At 50.1% G+C, this 20,582-nt stretch overlaps 1 protein-coding gene across 9 annotated transcripts in view; it reads right to left on the bottom strand.

The window, feature by feature from the left end:
• Positions 1-808: 808 nt before the first annotated feature.
• AREL1 (apoptosis resistant E3 ubiquitin protein ligase 1) overlaps positions 809-20,582 on the bottom strand; it is a 632,176-nt gene continuing 612,402 nt past the window's right edge. For all 9 annotated transcript variants that reach the window (XM_085626755.1, XM_085626750.1, XM_085626754.1 and 6 more), the window contains one exon: positions 809-5,057. In XM_085626755.1, coding sequence (XP_085482881.1) covers positions 4,955-5,057 — 103 coding nt within the window. In that variant the 3' untranslated portion in view covers positions 809-4,954. The remainder of the gene's footprint in view (positions 5,058-20,582) is intronic.

Genomic DNA, 20,582 nt, shown 5'->3' with positions numbered 1-20,582 from the left:
TGTGGTTGGAAAGATTTTAGGGCTACAAATACTGCCTTCAATTCTGGTACACCGATGTGTGTGAATGTCTCATTGTGACTCCACTTGCCTTAGACTATTAAATTTGATATATGAGCTTCACAGCCTTTCAGGTAGTCATCTGTTGAGTGTCATGTGAGGCTGGGGATCTGCCTGTGACGCAGAGTTTAAAATACAAAATTAAATAAAGAGATAAGTTAAAAATTTTAAAAAAGTATTCTCTCTTCCTTTTCCACCTCCAATAAAAATGAAATTCTCAGTTGAATTCTGGTGGATTCCAGTCAATCTGGAGTAAGATTGACAATTTTGGATGATTTGATGGTTATTTACTAAAGATTCTTCATATCCTAGTTGTTTCCGCAAGCTACGTTTAGGTAGTAATGTCGCAGCTATGCACCTTTTATGCGAGACAGCGTGACTTGACAAATGAAGGGCATGATGTTCCTCACCCCAGGTATCTTTGAATTTAAATTATCCTGGATTGTTTCTCTTTAAAAGAAAATTGTGTTTCATTACTCCGCTTTGTTGATGTGATACAAATGTAAACTAGTTCAAGCATACTATTTGCCTCCATGTCTTTGGTAGGATCTATCCTCAAGGATGGCATTCTGCCCAGGTTAGAGCCGCAAACGTCAGGTGCCACTGAAGGCTTGAATATCTATAGCACAAGCATATAATCCTTAAATTAGCACAGCAGCATCTTGAATGTCTCATAAGAGTCACAGCTTTCTGAAACCATCACAGCGGCTACAGTTTACACATACAGTTCTAGTCTTCATAATGAAATACATTTTTGTTTTTTTTCAATAAAATGATTCATATTTATTCGTTTTTATAAATTATTTACATGATCGGGTAATACATGTTCCGTGTGGATATGCATGTTTTGGTCTCCAAACCTTGGCCCTCGAATTGCCAGGCCCAAGAGGGAACAGTTTGTGCACAAGTGATCTTACTGATATTGGTCAAACAGGGAGCTGAGGTTGTAGTCATGGGTTACGGTTCATATGCAGACCAATTCCACCATCAGACATGGCCGGTGCCCTGCCTGTGAAGTATGAACCTCTTCTGTGTTGATGCACCTCTGCGGTGCTGAGGACATGTGGTCTTCTAAACACACCAGCACGGCATACACATTTCTGCATGCATTCTCAGAAAGGTCGCCATCAGTTTGTGAAGCTGAGGTAAATGTCATGTCTGGAATGTGACAAACAAGTTTCCTGCAACCTAGACCCACCTCAAAGGTTCAACTCTAATCACTGCAGTGTTGGTGTCTGGCATGGGGAATGGCAAATGGCATTACCTATCTGGCAGTGGAGGCTACAGCAGCCAGAATCAGGAGGTTGCAGTGCATTCCATGGGTCCTAGAGGGGGGAGCAATTACAATGCAAGGGAGCACAGCAGCAAAAAGCTTTAGGGAGATAAGGCTGTTTGTGTAGATCACATTTGTACAATGACAGGGGAGCCAAGAGTGAAGCAGCATCATAGATGGATAACAAAAGTACCACATATGTCACAGACGCATGCATTAATGTGGGTGCTGCACGTGTGCAGCACTTATACGTACCAGATGTAAATGTATGCGGCACATGCCTCAAGTGTATGTATTATTAATGTCAGGATGTTTCATGCAGGTGAGTCACACCAATGTGCATCTATAATGGAAGTTGTGGCACAACAGTGTCTAGTATCAATGTGTTCTGTGTGCTTTTCAAGTATATAACACACCGCAGCAGTAGTACAACATACATGTTACACACAATCAGACCAAGATCCAAATAAATTTGCCTCACATGTGTAAGAAAAATAAATAATCAGTCACACAATGGTTCATCACTGATGTTCCAGGAATCATACAAGTATGAGTAACTAATCAATCAGCTGCACATTACTAAACCCTGGGATTTAAAGAGGTGTAAAGCACTAACACCCCATGTTTTATAGACCTGCAGCAGTAACAGCTGGTGTCACACAAACTTTGAATCTAAGCTAACCAGGTGTCACACAGGCATGCAGCTGTAGTGATGCACGTGTTGCAAGATGTGTAGAACTATTCTACTAGAGACGATACTCAGCGACATAGTGCTCCTCATAGGAGATGGACCACACATGACACCCATGAGACAAGATGGGGGCGGACTTTAAAGGGGTCCCTCAGCGAGAGACACAGCAGATGATGCCCACAAGGAAAGAGGTGGTACACAACTGACAGGGTGCCTTCAAAAGGAGCAGGCAGTTTGTGAAGTCAACGAGATGGCACGTTGATATGACAGTAAGAGGGAGCCTTCAGTCGGATAGAGACAGGCGATGGTGTCAAGACAAGACGGTGGCACAACACTAACTGCAGCCCCTTCAGTGTGACAAAGGGTGTTGCAATAAACAGGCTAAAGATAACAAAACGTAACAGGGAGCTCTCACTGCGAGCGGGACAGACGGTAGTGCCACAAGGCAGCATAAGGATACAAGGTGCCCTTTGTAGTAGGGGGCAGCAAGTGGTGTGCACAAGATACGCCTTTTCGACAAGGGCAGGATGGGTGCTAGAGCATGTGCCCTCACATGCCAGAGGGGGTGAGAAGGTGGAGCTAACTATAATGTAGGATGGATCAGAATATTAACGGAGGTCTCTTGGGTGGACAGGACAGGTAGTGGAGTGATGATGACATAGATGTCTCAACATGGTAAGAGCTGGTGCAGGATCAGATGACACTCGCCATTTTCAAAGCAGCAATGAGTTCAAGGACATACAGGCCTTGCCTTTGGAAAAGTTTGTCTTCAAGTCAGGTTAGGTTTTTGAATGCAAGCAAAGGCAGGCTTGAGTCTCACCCCGTCTTGTTTTTAGGATCACGTTCTGCTTTGTAGCAAAGAACACGACTCTTAGGCATTTGGCCTTCCTGATTGTTCAGACATAGGCAAAGGACACACCAGCACAGCAAGGGTGTTACTGATTTTCAAGGGTGGAAAGTTTGCACATACATGTTTGTCATAGAACGCCAACTCATCAACGTGGAAGGAGTAAAAACCAATTGTACGTGTACACCCAAACCCTTCAATGTCATACCATGGGGGCTCCATACCCCAGAGAGTCATTGACATGCGTTGCTATCAGATTACCATTTGGGTGTGCAATAGTTTACCTGAACAACATGTCACCAGTGTGCCCAGTAAAAATACCCCATGTGTGCCAGTGTGAGCAATAGATGCCCCATGTGTACAACCATTAACTTCAACTTTAAGATCACTGTGTTAAGCAGCAGCACTACGGGAGCCAATATTTACTTTGAAAACATGTCAATAAGGTGCATAACAGAAATGCATTGTGAGGGTAACCATTCACTTTAACATTGTACACTCAGCGTGCACAGTAGAGTTGCCACATGTGCAACGGGTGATTTCAAAACATACCATCAGTGTGCCAAACAGCACAGAGGGGTGCCACTCCTCACCATAATGTCACCAGCGTACACAGAAGAGATGTGCTGCATGTGAATGAAACCTCTCTCTTAGCATCCTACCGTCAAGTGGCACAGTAGAGATGCCCTTTGTGTTCAGTTGTCCAATTTAACATCATACCAACAGCGTGAACGGTAAAGTGTCAATAACATCAGTGTGAGTAACTGTGCAACCATTTCTTTTCAGCAGCATAAGTCCGTGAGCAGCAATACACAAGCAACACGTGTGCGCAATAACACCACAGCATCACACTGAATAGCCGTGTGTGTGAGGGTATGTACTGCACACCTCAGCAGTGTCACCCGTGCAGACATTTTGACCACACATCAGTGACCCTGCATGCAGCTCTTTGTATAAAACCATTCACACCCCACCAGGAAAGAACATGTGAAGACTTTCGCAGCAAACAGTACCAGGAAACCCCTGGGAATTGCTCCATTTACACCTCCCACCAAGAGAGCCTTGAATGCACATTCACACTTCCCAAGAACCTTAAGGAGTGTCCCTGCAAGTCTGGACATCCACAACCTATCTCAGAACGACACAAAGCAGCCATGTTCTGAACCATGAATGAGCACATCTCACAGTAGTGCACCGGGAGGGATAGCTGTGAGTTTGCCGAGTCTCACATCACAGCCAAACCATACAACAAATCAAAAGTATGCAGACAATCAACACACATCCTATGATGAAGACCATAAAGCAGCAGAGTGTGGGCGGTGAGAAAAGCAGCCACAATACCAGCCCCGCAGGACATCGTGGCCATCAACTTGAAAAGAAAAACATGGCGCGCATCCGATCACCTCAAACCATCATCACACAGCACAGCCGAAGATGCCCACATCACACAATCATGAATGGGGGACTTGGCTGCAGATGGACACGCCCATTACACACACACCTTTACTGAGGCCTACCTATGTGTGCCGCTCAACACTCCAACATCTCAGATTGTTAATGCAGTGGGAGGGCTTGCATATAGCTGATCACTCCCATATAACACACTGTTGCAAGGACAGCCCAGGGTGTAGCCAAACACGCCCACATCACCGCAACTTTATTACAGAGGGGTGCATCCCTCGGAGTACAGCTGCTACAGGTGAATAGGATTTTAAGAGATAGTGCACCAGCATCCAGAGCGAGCCCATATCCTTGTCCCTTAGTGTCTGGGGATAGTCTGCTTCCATGGAGGGTCATTGAGTGCGGCGAAGATCATCACCATGTTTCAAGCAACATACTGCCGGGTGCTTGAATGTGAGCTTCCTGTGTCATGCTAGAGCTTCATGGTCCCACGCTGGCACCTGTAAGGCTCCCTCTCGGTGACTGCTGTCGAGCTTCCGGTGTCTGCCCTGCAGCTCATCTGTTGAGGCGCATTGATCCAGTTCACACTGGGTTGGATACATGGTGGGAAACTAACACCCATGCAAGGATCACCCGGCGTCTGCTGAAGATGCATCTGCATACAACCTCATGTCCCAGGCTGGCATCAGAGCATGCCGAATCCTTCACAACCCTCACTGATTGCAAGCTTCAGCATCTTGTGGACCTCTTCGTAGGAGTCGTAGGTCGGGAGGCACAACTGGTTAAAGCTACAAAAGAGAGGAAAATATTACAGATCACTGAACTGATCCACCTGTGGCATCCTTTCCCTGCAGTAACTCGAATAGGGTAAAGCATGCAAGTTTATTCAATCTCCTGAACTCCAATGCATGTGTTGTGTCGCACATAGACGAAGGCACCGAATCCCACAGTTTGCATGCATGCAGTGCAACCAACCTCTCCCACTTGAACTATTGTTCTTAGTGTTTTAACAAACCTTTGCACTGTGAATGAAGATCACCAATTTTTAGTCTCTCAAGCATCGAGAGGCTGTCTCACATCTCACTGAACTGTAGACTATGAGTGACTTAAACTTCATTGTCGTGACCACCAGCCAATGAAGCTCCTTTATAGGGTAACCAGTCACTGTTTCAGTTGCTGAGTTTTTTGTTGCAGCTATATTAAAATATTCTTTTTAGAAGTATCGGACACAAAGAGCACTCTGCACCTCTAGAGACAAGGACGAAACATTGCAGTTTCAGAGAGTTCCCAGCTGCAACCACTAGATCAACATATATATTTATTTACATACTGGCATCAAATATTATTCCAATCTTCTTAATTTTTGTCAGCAGCTGAAATAAATTACTTACCTTTGGTAATGCCTTTTATGGTAGACTATCTAATTGCAGATTCCTCACCTTAAAATATTACCCAGACGTCAGACTGGGGCTGGAAAATCTAGAGTAGTACTTTCTGAATGACGGCAGGTGGCGCCGTTCGGCTCTGCGTGGGTGTCATCCACGACGGAAAAGTCACATACGAGAGCCTGCATAGAAGCCATCCGGTGCGCTGACATCAGTTTCTTTCTTAACTCTTTCTGAGCCAGCTTCGGCCCCGGTTTATCAACGCAACGCATGGCAAGGGTCTGCGTTAATGGCTCGGTGTCGTGCCCTTTTGTTTTGCGGAAGGGCACATGGCAGGGGTGCTCCATCTCACCGATCCTGTTTGCTCTGGCGCTTGAGCCGTTGGCAGCCTGGTTCAGCGGGGATCCGATAATATCGGGTATCCATGGGGGCGACCAGTGGGAGGAAAGGATATCGTTGTACGCCGATGATGTCCTCTGATACGCAACGAGACCTTAGTTTACAATAAACAGGTTGCTCCAGACTTTCAGATTTTTTGAGGGCTACTCTGGCTATCAGATCAATTGTATCAATTGATCTGATAGCCTGAGGAGCCACCCCCGTACCTCGAGGCCGACTCCAAACTCCAGATTAAAACTAGTTTTAAATATCTGGGCATACAGAAAGAAAAATCTGATGTAGCGTTTCTGGAGAGTAATCTGACACCGTAGTTGAATCGCCTGAAGAGTGACGTTGCACACTGGAGGAAGCTACCAATCTCCCTGTTGGGAAGAGCTGTTCTCTTCAAAATGATGTCTCTGCCGCGGATACTATACGTTATACAAAATACCCCCTGTCAAATACCAGAAAAATTCTTTCGGGACATAGACAGTGATTTGAGAACATTGCTGAGGGACGGGGGGGGGGTGGGTGTGGCACGGATAGCACTGGACAAACTGTAAAAGGGGGTGTACGAGGGAGGGTTAGCTATTCCAGATATTCAAAAGTACTATTGGGCGTCACAACTGATGGTCATAAATGACTGGGTCTTTGCAGATAAGAATGATCCAGCATATGGAGTCGATCACTGGGCGATGGGGGCAGAAGGTTACCTGTGGGCACTATATGGTCGGGCGAGACAGGACGGTATGCCCCCACATACTCAATTAGTACAGACGGAATGGACTAGGTCCAGTCGATTCCTGGGTTGGGAGGGAAGGCTGACAGAGCAGACCCCCTTGTGGACCAGTGAGATGCTCCGGAAGGTGGGTCGACTACAGCGCTTTGCGAAATGGAAACTAATTGACATTGTTTGTTTGGGGGATGTGAGGCGGAGACAGGCTGTGTTGCCGTTTGCAGAGCTGCAATCAGAATTCCAGTTGGCATCCACGGAACACTATAAATATTTGCAATTGAAGCATGCGCTGGGCAGTTATCTTAAGGATGGGGACCAGATGAACAAGTTACTTACCTTCGGTAACGATGTATCTGTAAGAAACATTAGTTAGTTAGATTCCTCACCTTAGAATATCCCCAGGCGTCAGACTGGATCCGGAAGATTTTTCGTCAGCAATACCCCTTGCGCGTCGCTAGGCGTCGTCTGCGGCTCCGCGTCCGTCGTCGGCGTCGTGCGCCGGGATGACGTCGTCGGAGTACTTAGACGCCGCCCTCGCGCGCTGACGTCCGTTCTTGTACATAGCTTTCCGCGCCAGGAACGCAGAGCCATGCAAAGACCGACACTGGTGCCAAAAATGAAATCTAGGGGCCTGAAAAGGACAACCTTAACCCTAGATGTCAGTTCGCAGAACGGGGAGGATGGGTGGGTCGGTGAGGAATCTAACTAACTAATGTTTCTTACAGATACATCGTTACCGAAGGTAAGTAACTTGTTCATCTGAAAGAAACACGTTAGTTAGATTCCTCACCTTAGAATAGATACCCAAGCAATACCATCCCCGGTGGTGGGTCTGCGAACCAAGATCACACCAGAAAGTCCTGGAGGACAGAACGGCCAAAGAAGCCATCCCTCCGGACTTGGCTGTCAAGGCAATAATGCCTGGCAAACGTGTGTAACGAAGCCCACGTCGCCGCCTGACAGATGTCCTGCAAAGGGACTCCCCGTCCCAAGGCAGTAGTAGCCGCTGTGGCCCGAGTAGAATGTATATGCAAAAACAATGGTTCTGTCGGAATTTGAACGGACTAAATTAATAGGTACTGAATACACTTTTTAAATATCCAGGACGCACACATACCCAAAGAAACAGGACAGAATCCAAGTCACTTAATAGGATGATATTAATTGATGTATTGAGAGCACCAAAAATATTTACAGGGTTAACCAACCAAAAAACACATTCATAGTGAAACAATTGGTGAAACAGTGATACTTTGCACAAAACACATCACATGTAACGAATATGTACAATGGACAATACATAAAAATAATCAACAAACAAGGTCCTATTTACAATACATAAGCCACTTAAGGGTTCAGTTTCCTTGCTGTCTAAGTGTATTTGCATGTGACGCATAGGACATGTAACGTCGACGTTTCGACCCGAGGTAATTGTGCCAATTAATATGCATCAAAGTGGGTCTTCATCAGGACAAACGAGGTTGGGGACCTGGGGAACCAACTTAGTTATGAGGAAAATGATTCCTGTTGTCTTTAATGCAGATGGCCAACATCAAATGTGAAGATAATATTTAATTCCTCTGAGACGGGGATATTTGATTTAGAAGGGAGAGTGGTGCTGTCTCTACAATCGCCACGTATTCAAGTCCGTGAATGGACAACTTGTTCCGTCAACGGCTCAGCTGCAACTGACGAGTAGAATGGGCGCGCAGCCCAACAGGAGGGTCCTTTTTTGCCAAAGAATAGCAAATTTTGATACACAAAACGACCCACCGAGAGATGGTCCGTTTGTGCACAGCTTTCCCCTTCTTAGCGCCCACGTACCCAACAAAAAGCTGGTCGTCCACCCGGAACTGTTTTGTGCGGTCCAGATAAAAGGAGAGCGCACGTTTTGGGTCCAGACGGTGGAGCCTCTCTTCCTCTTTGGAAGGATGCGGAGGCGGAAAGAAGGTGGGCAAGGTGACAGACTGCCCAAGGTGAAATGGAGTCACCACTCGGAAGAAAGGAGGGACGAGGCCGAAGGACAACCTTGTCCGGATGAACAGATAGAAAAGGAGGCTTTGAAGATAAAGCCTGGAGCTCACTCACCCGTCTAGCCGAGGTGATGGCTACCAGAAAAGCAGTCTTAAGCGTCAGCAGACGAAGAGGACAATTGTGAAGAGGCTCGAAGGGAGCGCACATCAGGAAGGTCAAGACCAGATTCAAGTCCCACTGAGGCATTACAAAAGGGACAGGAGGGAACGTGTGAGTAATGCCTTTCAGAAAGCGTGTAACCACAGGGGACTTGAAAAGAGAAGGCTGATCAGGAAGCCGCAAGAAGGCGGAGATGGCAGCAAGATAACCTTTCAGGGTGCCCAGGGCAGAGTCCTGCCGGGCCAGAGAAAGAAGAAAAAGAAGAACCTCAGAAAGAGGGGCGGAAAGGGGATCCACAGCCTTTGCTGTGCACCATGCCACAAATTTGTTCCACCGGCAGGCGTATACCGTCTTTGTGGAGGGACGCCTGGCTGCCAGAATGATATCACAGACTTCAGGAGGCAAGTCGAATGGCATCAACTGCCGCCGCTCAATCTCCACGCATGGAGGTGGAGGCTGGACAGGTTCGGGTGGAGGACCGTCCCCTGCTGCTGCGACAGAAGATCCTCCCGAAGGGGCAGACGTATCGGGGGATCGGTCAACATACTGAGTAGCTCGGGATACCAGTACCTTCGTGCCCAATCCGGAGCCACCAAGATGACTTGGGCCCGGTCGTGCCTGATCTTCTTCAGCACTCTGGGCAGAAGTGGTATAGGCGGAAAGGCGTACAACAGACCGCAACTCCACTCGTGACGAAAAGCGTCGCCGAGCGAGTGCCGCCTTGGAAATTCCAACGCGCAGAACTGCTGACATTGCGCGTTCTCTTCGGTGGCGAATAGATCTAACCAAGGCTCTCCCCACTGCTGAAAGAGACCTTGCGCCACTTCGGAGTTCAGACACCATTCGTGATCCATCATGCACCGGCGGCTGAGTTCGTCCGCTCTGGCGTTCAGAGAGCCCGCCAGATGTTGAACCACTAGGGTCACGCCCTGGTGTTCCAGCCACGTCCAGAGGCGCAGAGCCTCCTGACAAAGGGTCCACGACCCCACCCCGCCCTGTTTGTTGCAATACCACATGGCGGTGGTGTTGTCCGTGAACACCTGCACGACACTGCCCCTGACAGAGGGAAGGAAGGCTTTCAGTGCAAGTCGGATCGCTCTCAACTCCAACAGGTTGATGTGGAGACGAGACTCCGCCGGAGACCAGAGGCCTCTGATCTCCGCCTCTCCCATATGGCCACCCCAGCCCAGGAGGGACGCATCCGTCACTACGACATGCTCCGGTTGGGGAAGGGAGAGGCTCCTGCCCATGACCCAATCGCGGTCCGTGAGCCACCGCTGCAACTGTTGTGCAGTGCCCTCCGAGATCAAGACATGGTCGGACAGGTTGCCGTGATGCTGGGCCCACTGAAACTTCAGGTCCCACTGCAGAGCCCGCATGCGCCGCCTGGCGTGATGCACTAGTAGGATGCAGGAGGCCATCAGCCCCAGAAGCCGCAACACTAGCCTGACCGAAACCCAGGATAGAGGCCGAAAGATGGGAATCAGGGCCTGTATATCCCGGACCCGCTGTTCCGGTGGATAGACCCGGAACTGCGCCGAATCGAGAACTGCTCCGATGAAGAGGAGCTGTTGAGAGGGACTCAGGTGTGACTTTGGCACGTTGATGGAAAATCCCAGCAAATGCAGGAGATCCGCCGTAGTCTGGAGGTGGGAGACGACTGCCTGGGGCGAGCCCGCCTTCAACAACCAGTCGTCGAGATAGGGGAAGACTGGAACCCCTGATCTGCGCAGATGAGCTGCGACCACCGCCATCACTTTCGTGAACACCCGAGGGGCACTGGTGAGGCTGAAGGGGAGCACGGTAAACTGAAAATGCTCGTGGCCCACCGTGAATCGCAGGTAACGCCGGTGGGCCGGCAGGACGGGAATATGGAAATATGCGTCCTGCAAGTCCAACGCTACCATCCAGTCTCCGGGGTCTAGGGCAGCTAGAACCTGAGCCAAGGTTAACATCTTGAACCTTTCCTTGCGGAGGAAGGCATTGACGTTCCGGAGGTCCAAGATGGGGCGTAGGCCCCCTTTGCCCTTCTTGGGAACCAGAAAGTAGTGGGAATAGCAACCACAACCTACTTCTGTACTCGGAACGCGCTCGACGGCCCCCTTGGCCAAGAGGGCCAAAACTTCCTCGCGGAGAAGATTCAAATGATCCCCCGAGATACGGTGGAGCTGCGGTGGCATGGCTGGAGGGGTCGTCTCGAAGGGGAGGGAGTAGCCCCTTCGGACGATTTGCAGCACCCACCTGTCCGATGTAATGCACCGCCAGTGGAGCAGGTGATGGCGAACTCTGCCGCCCACTGGCGTGGAATGGGCCTGAAAGCTCGGACTAGGAAGGCTTTGAGGCGGATGCTGCCGGGGTGGATGTGGGCTGACCACGTCGTCCTCCAGATCCGCCACGGCGGAAACCACGTCCGCGACCGCGCGCAGGTTGGTTCTGCGGCTGGTGGCTGGGCGGACGTGAGGAGGCGCCCCTTCCTTGGCCACGAAAGGGGCGAAAAGCAGAGGTGTGCGCCCGCGGAGCCGAGAGGCCCAAGGACTTGGCCGTAGCCCGGGAGTCCTTAAAAGCGGTTCAGCGCACTGTCCGCCTTCTCACCAAACAGGCGAGTGCCATCAAAGGGCATGTCCATGAGGGTGTTCTGGACATCCCCGGAAAATGACGTGGACCGCATCCAGGCGTGGCGACGGAGTGCCACCGTGGTGGAAATCGCCCGACCCAGCGAGTCCGTGGTGTCAAGCCCACATCGTATGGCGTGCCGCGCTGCATCCCTCCCATCGGCCAAAGCCTGGTTAAGACGTGTCCGGACCTCCTCCGGACACAGGGGCAGCACGTCCTCCACCGTATCCCACAGAGAATGGGAATAACGGTCCAAGAGACAGGCGGTGTTTAAAGACCGCAGGCCCAAACTAAGGGACGAGAACAGTTTCTTGCCAAACTGCTCGAGTCTCTTGGAATCCCGGTCCGGCGGAGCGGTCGGGAAGGAGGATTGGGAGGTAGAGGCCTGGATAACCAGACTCTCGGGGGTGGGGTGTTGGGACAGGAAACTGGGGTCGCCCGGAGCAGGGCGGTGGCGCCTGGCAACGTTCCTATCCACAGGAGGAACTGTGGAGGGCTTGGACCAGGTGCCCTGCAGAACGTCAGTGAGGGCCTCATTGAACGGCAGCAGAGGCTCAGTGGAGCTTGCTGCGGTTTGAAGCACCTCAGTGAGGATGTTAGTCCTCACAGCCACGGCAGGCAGCTCGAGCCCAAGGGCTGCGGCCGCCTTGCGCAGCACCACAGAAAATGCTGCACCCTCCTCTGAAGCCACAGTCGGAGGAGAAGTGAATCCAGTGTCTGGCGATGTATCAAGACCACTGGCCTCCCCCAGTTCATCTGCCCAGTCCTGTGAAAGCTGCGACTGAACAGCCAGAGGGTCCTCAAACCCCTCCCAGTCGCCCCCGTCGTCCGATTCCTGATAAACAGGAGGAATGATCGGAGCTGGACTGTAGAGATGAAGGGTCTCAAGCGGCGCCGGACGCGGCGTCAGTCGACGCCGTTGCGGCGCCGGGTCCGGAATAGGGCTAAACTGGGGTTGGACGCCGTCCGGAGTCGGCAGCAACGGCGGTGGCGTCGGCGGCACCGGAGGTGTAGGCGTCTGCGCCGGCGGCGCCGGTGACGGCGTCGGTGGTTCCTGCGCCGGCGGAGGAGTGGTTAGGTCAACCGGCGTCGACGGGGGCCCAGGCATGGGCCCCGCGGGGACCTGCGGCGTCGAGACCGGAGTCGTCGACGGCGCCGGGGGCGAAGCCGCCGGCAGGCAGGGTCGCCCAGTCGAGCCCGCGGGGCCCGAAGGCGCGCCAGCGGGCGTCGACGGCGGGGCCAGGCTCCTCATGGCCGAGAGGAAGGCACTGACCTCCGCCGGCGTCGCGTTAGTCCCAGGGACCGGAGGGTATGGGGACGGGCGCGGCGCCTGCGGCTCCGCCGGAGCCGCGGGGGTGGAACCACTTGGACCCTCGACCGAGTCGCGCGACCGGCGAGGGGAGTCCGAAGAGCGATGTCGCCGCTTGGACTTCTTAGAGCGTTTGGACTTACCTGACGACTTGGAGCCCGACGATCGATGGTGGCGTCGGCTAGGGCTCCGCGAGCGATCCTTGGACCTCCTCCTGGACCGGGATCGCGCACGACGCGGAGCCGAGTGGCGAAGCTCGAGAAGCTTGCGGGACCGCTCCCGCCGAGCCTTCGAAGTCAGGGCCTGGCAATCGGAACACGACTCCGCGTCGTGGTCGGGGCCTAAACAGTAGAGGCACCGGCGGTGGTGGTCGGTCACCGACATCAGTCGATAGCAATCCTCGCAAGCCTTGAACCCAGGCATCCTACCGGCACCAGATGTCGACAGACAAGGATCAAAAGTGATCAAAAAAGATTTAGTCAAAAAAGACTAAAAGGGGTAGCTCTCCCGGATCTGCGCTTACTGGCGCGGAAAAAAGAAGAACTGACGTCAGCGCGCGAGGGCGGCGTCTAAGTACTCCGACGACGTCATCCCGGCGCACGACGCCGACGACGGACGCGGAGCCGCAGACGACGCCTAGCGACGCGCAAGGGGTATTGCTGACGAAAAATCTTCCGGATCCAGTCTGACGCCTGGGGATATTCTAAGGTGAGGAATCTAACTAACGTGGTTCTTTCAGATCCCAGAGTATAGTCCATTAGAAGACAGATTATTGTTGGACCCAATCCCAGAGAAGGCATAGTCCTGTACAGATAAAAAAATTTGTAAACAACTCACCGCATTTATTAATCAAGGTGCTGAGAGGCGTGGGAGTTCGATGTGGGATTATTAGAGGATGATGATTGGGTGGAAGCACTGCAGAGTCCCAGGGAGGTAGCAATCCGGGCACGCTTTAGATTGGTCCAACTGCAGATCCTGCACAGCTCTTATTGTACCAGTACCCTTACGTTTAAATTAGGGCACATCTCAACTGAGGAGTGTCAGAGGGGGTGTACGCAGAAGGGAACGTTTTTTCATATCCTATGGGACTGCCCGATTATACAGAAATGCTGTCGAAAGGTGGTCCGGATTATGTCAGAAGTGTTGGAGCAGGAAGTCCCCCCTAGATGCCAGATGGCATATATTGTGTGTGACTGGTGAACTGAAGTGGCCCAAATATCAAAGAATCTGGCTACAGGTGGCAGCAATGGTTGCAAAGAGGAATATTGCGGGTGCATGGGGGCAATTCCACCACCTAAAGTCTCCCAGTGGAAAAAGGACTTAGACTGGTGCTGTGCGGCGGAAAACACAATTTATGACAGCAGGGGATGCCCCAAGAAATTGGAGAAAATTTGGCAGCGATAGGAAGATTACAGGCGATTTTTTGAGTGGGGGGGAGGGGGGAAGTTTCGACTAGTTAGGTGGGGAGGGCGCAGGGACCGAGTGAGTTGGTATGTGGGACTTCAAAGGGACTGTTAATACAACAATATGTCTTTGCATTGTAGTATGTGTATCTCATTGAACATGAATGTAACCCAATGTAAGTTTAAGATCATGTTTATGAATGCTGACTATTGTTTAATAAAAATAAGTAAAAAAAAATAAACACAGAGCCATGTAAACATCAATGCATATTGTTGATCAATGTGCAGTGTCTAGCCTGATCTTTTGGGTAGGCGCCCATTTCGCAGAGCGTGGAAGATCGGTGAGGAATCTGCGATTAGATAGTCTCTATCAGAAGACGCATTAATGAAGGTAAGTAACTTATTCTTCTTATAGAGACATTTATCCACAGATTTCTCACCTTAAAATAGATACCTCAGCAATACCTCCCTGGAGGTGGGCCTGCTAACTGGCTAGAGCAAAACGTTAGAGAGGTGCGAACGGGTAAAGTGCCCATCTCTATGGACCTGGCTGTCCAAGCAGTAGTGCTTTGTGAACATGTGGAGACACACTCATATGGCAATGTGACAGATGTTCTGCACACTAACACAGTAGTGGCAGCGTTGGCCCTGGTGGAGTGAGCCCATAAGCCCTCATGGGGTTGCTTCTTTGCCATTGAGTAGCAGATCATTATGCAGAGTATAATCCATCAGGAGATGGTCTGTTTCTGCACAGCCTTGCCCTTGTTTGCCCAAGTGAACCAATAAAGAACTGATCGTCGACGCAGTGATCTTTGTGCGAACACTGTAGAAGGAGAAAGCTCTCTTAGTGTCCAAACGATGATGTCGCTCTTTTCCTTGGAAGGATGAGGTGGAGTGTAGAAAACTCAGGCCAACATGGAAAGGCGTGAACACTTTCAGAAGGAAAGAGGCATTTGTTCAAAGGACCAGTTTGTCTGGAAAGAAATTGGTGTATGGAGAGTAGACCAACAGAACCTGGAAATCACTGACCCTCTTGGCCGATGTAATGGCCACCAGGAAAACTGTTTTTTGGTCAAGAGCCGCAGAGGGCGACTAAGCAGGAGCTCAAAAGAGGAACACATCATGTAGGTAAGAACCAAATGAAGGTCCTATTTTGGCATAACAAATAAGGGAGCAGGCGGAAAAAGGTGTTGCAGGCCCTTCAAAAACGAGTCACAACTGGTGATTTAAAAAGGGAGGGTTTGACCTTGCAGCCACAGAAAAGTTGAGATGGCTAACACGTAACCTTAACAGTGCCCAGGGCAAGCCTTGCCACGCTAAAAAAAGAACAAAACAATACCTCAGACAGAGGTGCAGAAAGGAGATCCACCTGGTGGGCCAAATACCAAGCCACAAACTTATCTCAAAGGCAGGTGTAGATGGTCTTAGTGGAAAGACGCCTGGCTTTCAGGATGACATCATAGACTTCAGGAGGAAGATCAAATACTCAACTGTCACCAATAAATCTGCATGCATGAAGGTGGAGAGTGCACAGGGTTGGGTGCAGAACCCTGCCGTGTTTCTGAGACAGGAGGTCCTCCTGAAGGGGAAGCTTGACCGGAAGAGCAATGCTCATGGTCATGAGTTCTGGATACCACACCCTCCGATCCCAGTCTGGACCCACAAAGATGACTTCGGCCAAGTTGGTCCTGATGTTTTGGGAGAACTCGGGGCAGTAGTGGAATTGGCGGGAAGGCATACTGAAGTTCTGAGCCCAACTCCAGATGGAATGGATCTCGGTGTGAAAGCTGGCTTGGAAACTCCAGCACACAGAAGTACAGCTATTGAGCGTTCTCAGTAGTGGGGAAGAGATCGACCCAAGGCTCTACCCACTCTCGCATGAGACCTTGCACCACCCCGGATGCAAACGCCACTAGTGATCCACTAGGTATCGATGGTGGTATTTGTCCACACGAGCGTTCAAAGAGCCCATCAGGTGCTACACAACCAGGAAGATGTCCTGGCACTGTAGCCACGTCCAGAGGCATAGCACCTTCTGGCACAGGGTTCACAGGCCCACTGGGTACTGTTTGCTGCAAAACCATGTGGAAGTGTTGTTGTCCATGAGCACCTGAACCAGCCTCTACTTGATGGATGGAAGGAAGGCTTTCAATGCCAAGAGAATTGCCCTCAACTCCAACAGATTGATGTGGAGCTGAGACTCTGTGGGAGACTAGAGTCCTCTGATCACCAACTCTTCCAGGTGGACACTCCAACCCAGCATTGATGAATCTGTCACCACTGTAAGCTCTGGGCGTGGAAGGGAGAGGGGTCTTCCGCTGACCCGTTCAAGGTTTGTCAGCCACCACTGCAAATCCTTTGCAGTGCCATCCGATATCTGGACCATGTAGGATAGATTCCCCTGATGTTGCACCCTCTGGGACTTCAGATACCACTGCAGAGCCCGCATATGCCATCTGACATGTTGTACCAGCAGGATGCCATGAGACCCACCAACCTCAGAGTCATTCTCACCAAGATCCAGGATAGAGGCTGAAGCATCGGAATTATAGCCTGAATATCCAAGTCTCACCTCTCTGGAGGATTGGCGTGAAACTGCACTGCGTCCAGAATAGCTCTAATGAAAAGGGGCCACCTGAGAGGGATTTAGCTGTGACTTCAGCACAAAGATAGGTAACCCCAGCGAATGCAAGAACTTTGCAGTGGTCTGGAGATGGGTGACGACTGACTGTGGCAAGCCCGCCTTCAGCAGTCAGTTATCGAGGTAGGGAAAGACTGGAACTCTGGCCTCCGCAAATGGGCTGAAACCACCACCACCATCACTTTAGTGAACACTCAAGAAGCACTGGTAAGGCCCAAAGGGAGCACTGTGAACTGAAAATGCTCGTGACACACCATGAACCGAAGGCGGATGGAGATGTGAAAGTATGCATCCTGCAGAGTCAAGGCTACCATCCAGTCTCCAGGATTCAGAGTAGACAGGACCTGAGCCAGCGTGAGCATCTTGAATTACTCTTTCCACAGAAAGGCATTGTGAGGAAATGGGGTGTATTACATGGTGTGGTTGTGAGACTTCACCATGTAATACAACACAAAACCTCCTGGGACCAAGCAGGCCTCGTATTTCAACTCTTAACTCAACCCATGGTAGCCGTGGCTTCGAACAGTCAGGCTTCAACTTAAGAACAAGTGTAAAGCATTTAAACAGCACAGAAACAATTGGAAAAAAAAGAAACACGACTATCAAGAAATCTGACACTAATTTATGAAAATAAGCTATATTTTTATTAATTTATGGACACCATAATGAAAAAGTTCCAGAGATATAGATTTTGAAAAAAATAATAAATCGAGACTTTTCACAGAACAAACAAGCCTTGGCAAATTCAACGAATTTGACATTTAAGGACTTTTTCAGTAAAGTGTTACATCTAGGTTGTATGCAGTCACTTTGGACTACTTGCAGGAACCAACTCTGGCAGAGAACCAGTCAGAGGGTTAACAAGGTCCAAAGAAACAATTACATTCCCAAGGAAAGCAGTCTCCAGTCCGGTTCCAGCAGTAAAGGCCATTTGCCACGGACTTCTATTCAGGGGTCCAGATGCAAGGGCTACAGGATGATGAACATGCTCAATAATGCTGAAATTGCTGTGTGATTGACGGGGGTCTTTCTAAAGTTACTCCTCAGTCCAGGTGGTGTGACTTCGGCCAACTGGGGTCGACATCCCTCGAACTTCTCTTTGGTCCAGCAAAGGTACAGTCACCACTGGACTACTGTTTGCCAGGCTGAACAAAACTAGCAGTGCCCTTCTTTTGGCAAACCTTCTGGGCAAACAAACGCCACTCTGATGACTCTCCCGGTTCCAGAAGACTCTGGTGCAAATTTTGGGCATCAGGTCATGGCAGGCTTCCTCAGCTTTTGTGGCCCTGTTCTGTGAACACGAGGTCAGCCAACTGACTCTTGGTGTCTCCGCTTCTGACTGGGCTCGGGAGATGACTTCTCCATGAGCAGGACACCACAGGCATAGTCATATCTTCTCTAGCCCAAGGAGCAGCAGGTGCAGCTTCCATTTGCCAGGTCTATGGTCAGAAGGGCAGTACTTCTTCGGTACTCTTCTCCAATCCAGCCAGGATATGAGTTCTGGGTGCCAGTGGTGCCCTTTAATGCCCTGAAAGTACCTCTAGGGGAGGTCACAGTCACTAGCCAATAGGCTACTTGGTTCCCTCCAGCCTTATGACAACTTCCTTTGTATTGTGGCATTTAGCTATTCCAGAGTACTCTATTTATGCCCACTCCCAAAATGACTAACCCTTGTATTGGTGTGTGGAGCTCAGTAGCCCGTCATAGAAGTGTGGCTACCTGGGGGCCACGTGTCCATGAAAAAAATCGGTTTGACCAGTGCTTCCTCCTCTTTGCCCCAACGCCAACCTTTTTAATAATCCAGACAATAGAGCAGCCCGCTCTGTGTTTTCACCATTTGCTCTTTAAAGACAGCTTCCCATTTGAAGCTCACCTTTTGGGCTTCAAATGGTGGAGGTAATACTTCCTCCAGCAGCAGGCATCTATTGTTACCTGTCCTCGGAGCCGTTTACACATCTTTCCAGGAAGGCAGAAGACTGTCTCGTGGCCAGCATCTGCAAAAGTCTACTGGAAAAGTTGGGCAACGAAGTTGCATCTTTCTAAAAGTTGGATGTAGTAACAAATTATATTAATTTCGATTGGGTATCATATCGGGCTCAATGTAATGACTTATTTGATACCTTGACGTACCAACTTTAGTAGTTCCATTCATTAGCACAGCTGAGTTGTCAGAGTGTAACCATGTACTTGCCAATTGGGCTACTATACTCTCTTGCACAGTAAACATGGCAATTGCAAGTATTTGCTGTCAGAACATGTAAAACACATGTTCTACTTTTTAACATGCTGCACACTGCCTTAGAACTCGTTATGCCTGCTTTAGGGGTGAATTGTGCACATTAAAAGGGGAGGCAGAGGCTTTGCTGTTGTTTTAAATAGCTAAGCCGAGTTAGCAGTTTTAAACTGTTCTACCAGGCTGCAGTGGCAGCTGGAAGGCATGTCTTAGCTTATCCCACTCGGGATGGCACAACAAGTGCTGCAGTCTCTGGGTGGACACTTTAACTTACACGCCTTGGGTAACCCTACTACCACATACTAGGGACTTATAATTAAGTTAGCTTATGCCAATTGGTTATAGCCCAATCAAACATACACATTTAAGGGTCAGGGCACTGGCACTGAAGTCTGGATAGCAGGCCTCGGTGCTATCTCAGAGTCGAATAAACCAGCAGCATCAGTCCAAAATGTTGGTGCTGATCGTGAAAAAAGAGGCATTTCCTTAAAGGCATTGATAGGTCATAGATCTGGGAGCAGTCGTAGATCTAGGAGAGGGCGGGGGCCTCTGTCCTCTTTCAGCACTAGAAAGTAGAGAGTATAACAATCACACCCGACTTCTGGCACCGGCACCTTCTCAATAGCTCCTTTGGCCACAACATCCAGTACTGTCTGACTGAGTAAAGCCAGATGGTCACCTGTTCGTGAGACAGTGGTAATCGGTGGGGTTTGCCCACAAATGGTAGGTCGTACCCCTTCTGCATGAGCTAAAGCACCCACTTGTCTGACATAGAGGCCATCCATTGGAAAACACAGTGCGTAATCCTGCCACCAATGTAATAGGTGTGCTGGATGGATGGCACACTAAAGAGATTTTGAGGCTGTTGCAGCCGGAGTGGTTGGTACTGGGCAGCATCCTGATCTGGCTCCTGCATCCTTTTTGGGATCTGCAACCGCATCCATGAAAAGACTGGGCAGGCTGTTGCAATAGGTAGAGTTTATCCTGTGGATGCCCAAAGTTGCCCCTTTCGCAGCTGCGATAGGGGCAAAAGGACTGCTGTTGCGGCTGGGTCAAAAAGGAAAAGGCCAAGGGACCTGCCAGTGACCCTGCTCTCACGGAAGCACTTGATCGCCACATTGGCCTCACTGCCAAATAAGCAGGAGCCATCAAAGAGAATGTCAATCAGTGAGGACTGGACATCCCCCGAGAGCCCAGTGAACCATAACCAGGTGTAACGACTCAGTGCCAACGTAGATGCCATTGCTCTGCCCATGGAGTATGCGGTTTCCAGATCGCACCAGATGACAAACGTTGCTGCATCTCTGCTGTCCACTGAGGCTTGATTGAGGATGGCACTGCCATCCTCCAGCAGCAAGGGAAGCATCTATGTGCCAAGTCCCAGAACACATGGGAGTATAAGCCCAAGAGGCATGCAGTGTTCACCAACTGCAAGAAAAACTGGTGGAAGAAAATATGAGTTTCCCAAAGGTGTACAGCCTC

Source organism: Triturus cristatus, chromosome 9 (genome assembly GCF_964204655.1).
Source record: "Triturus cristatus chromosome 9, aTriCri1.1, whole genome shotgun sequence".
NCBI classification, from domain to species: Eukaryota; Metazoa; Chordata; class Amphibia; order Caudata; family Salamandridae; genus Triturus; species Triturus cristatus.
The sequence above is the reverse complement of the archived record's forward strand: the minus strand, read 5'-3'. Positions and strand labels throughout refer to the sequence as shown.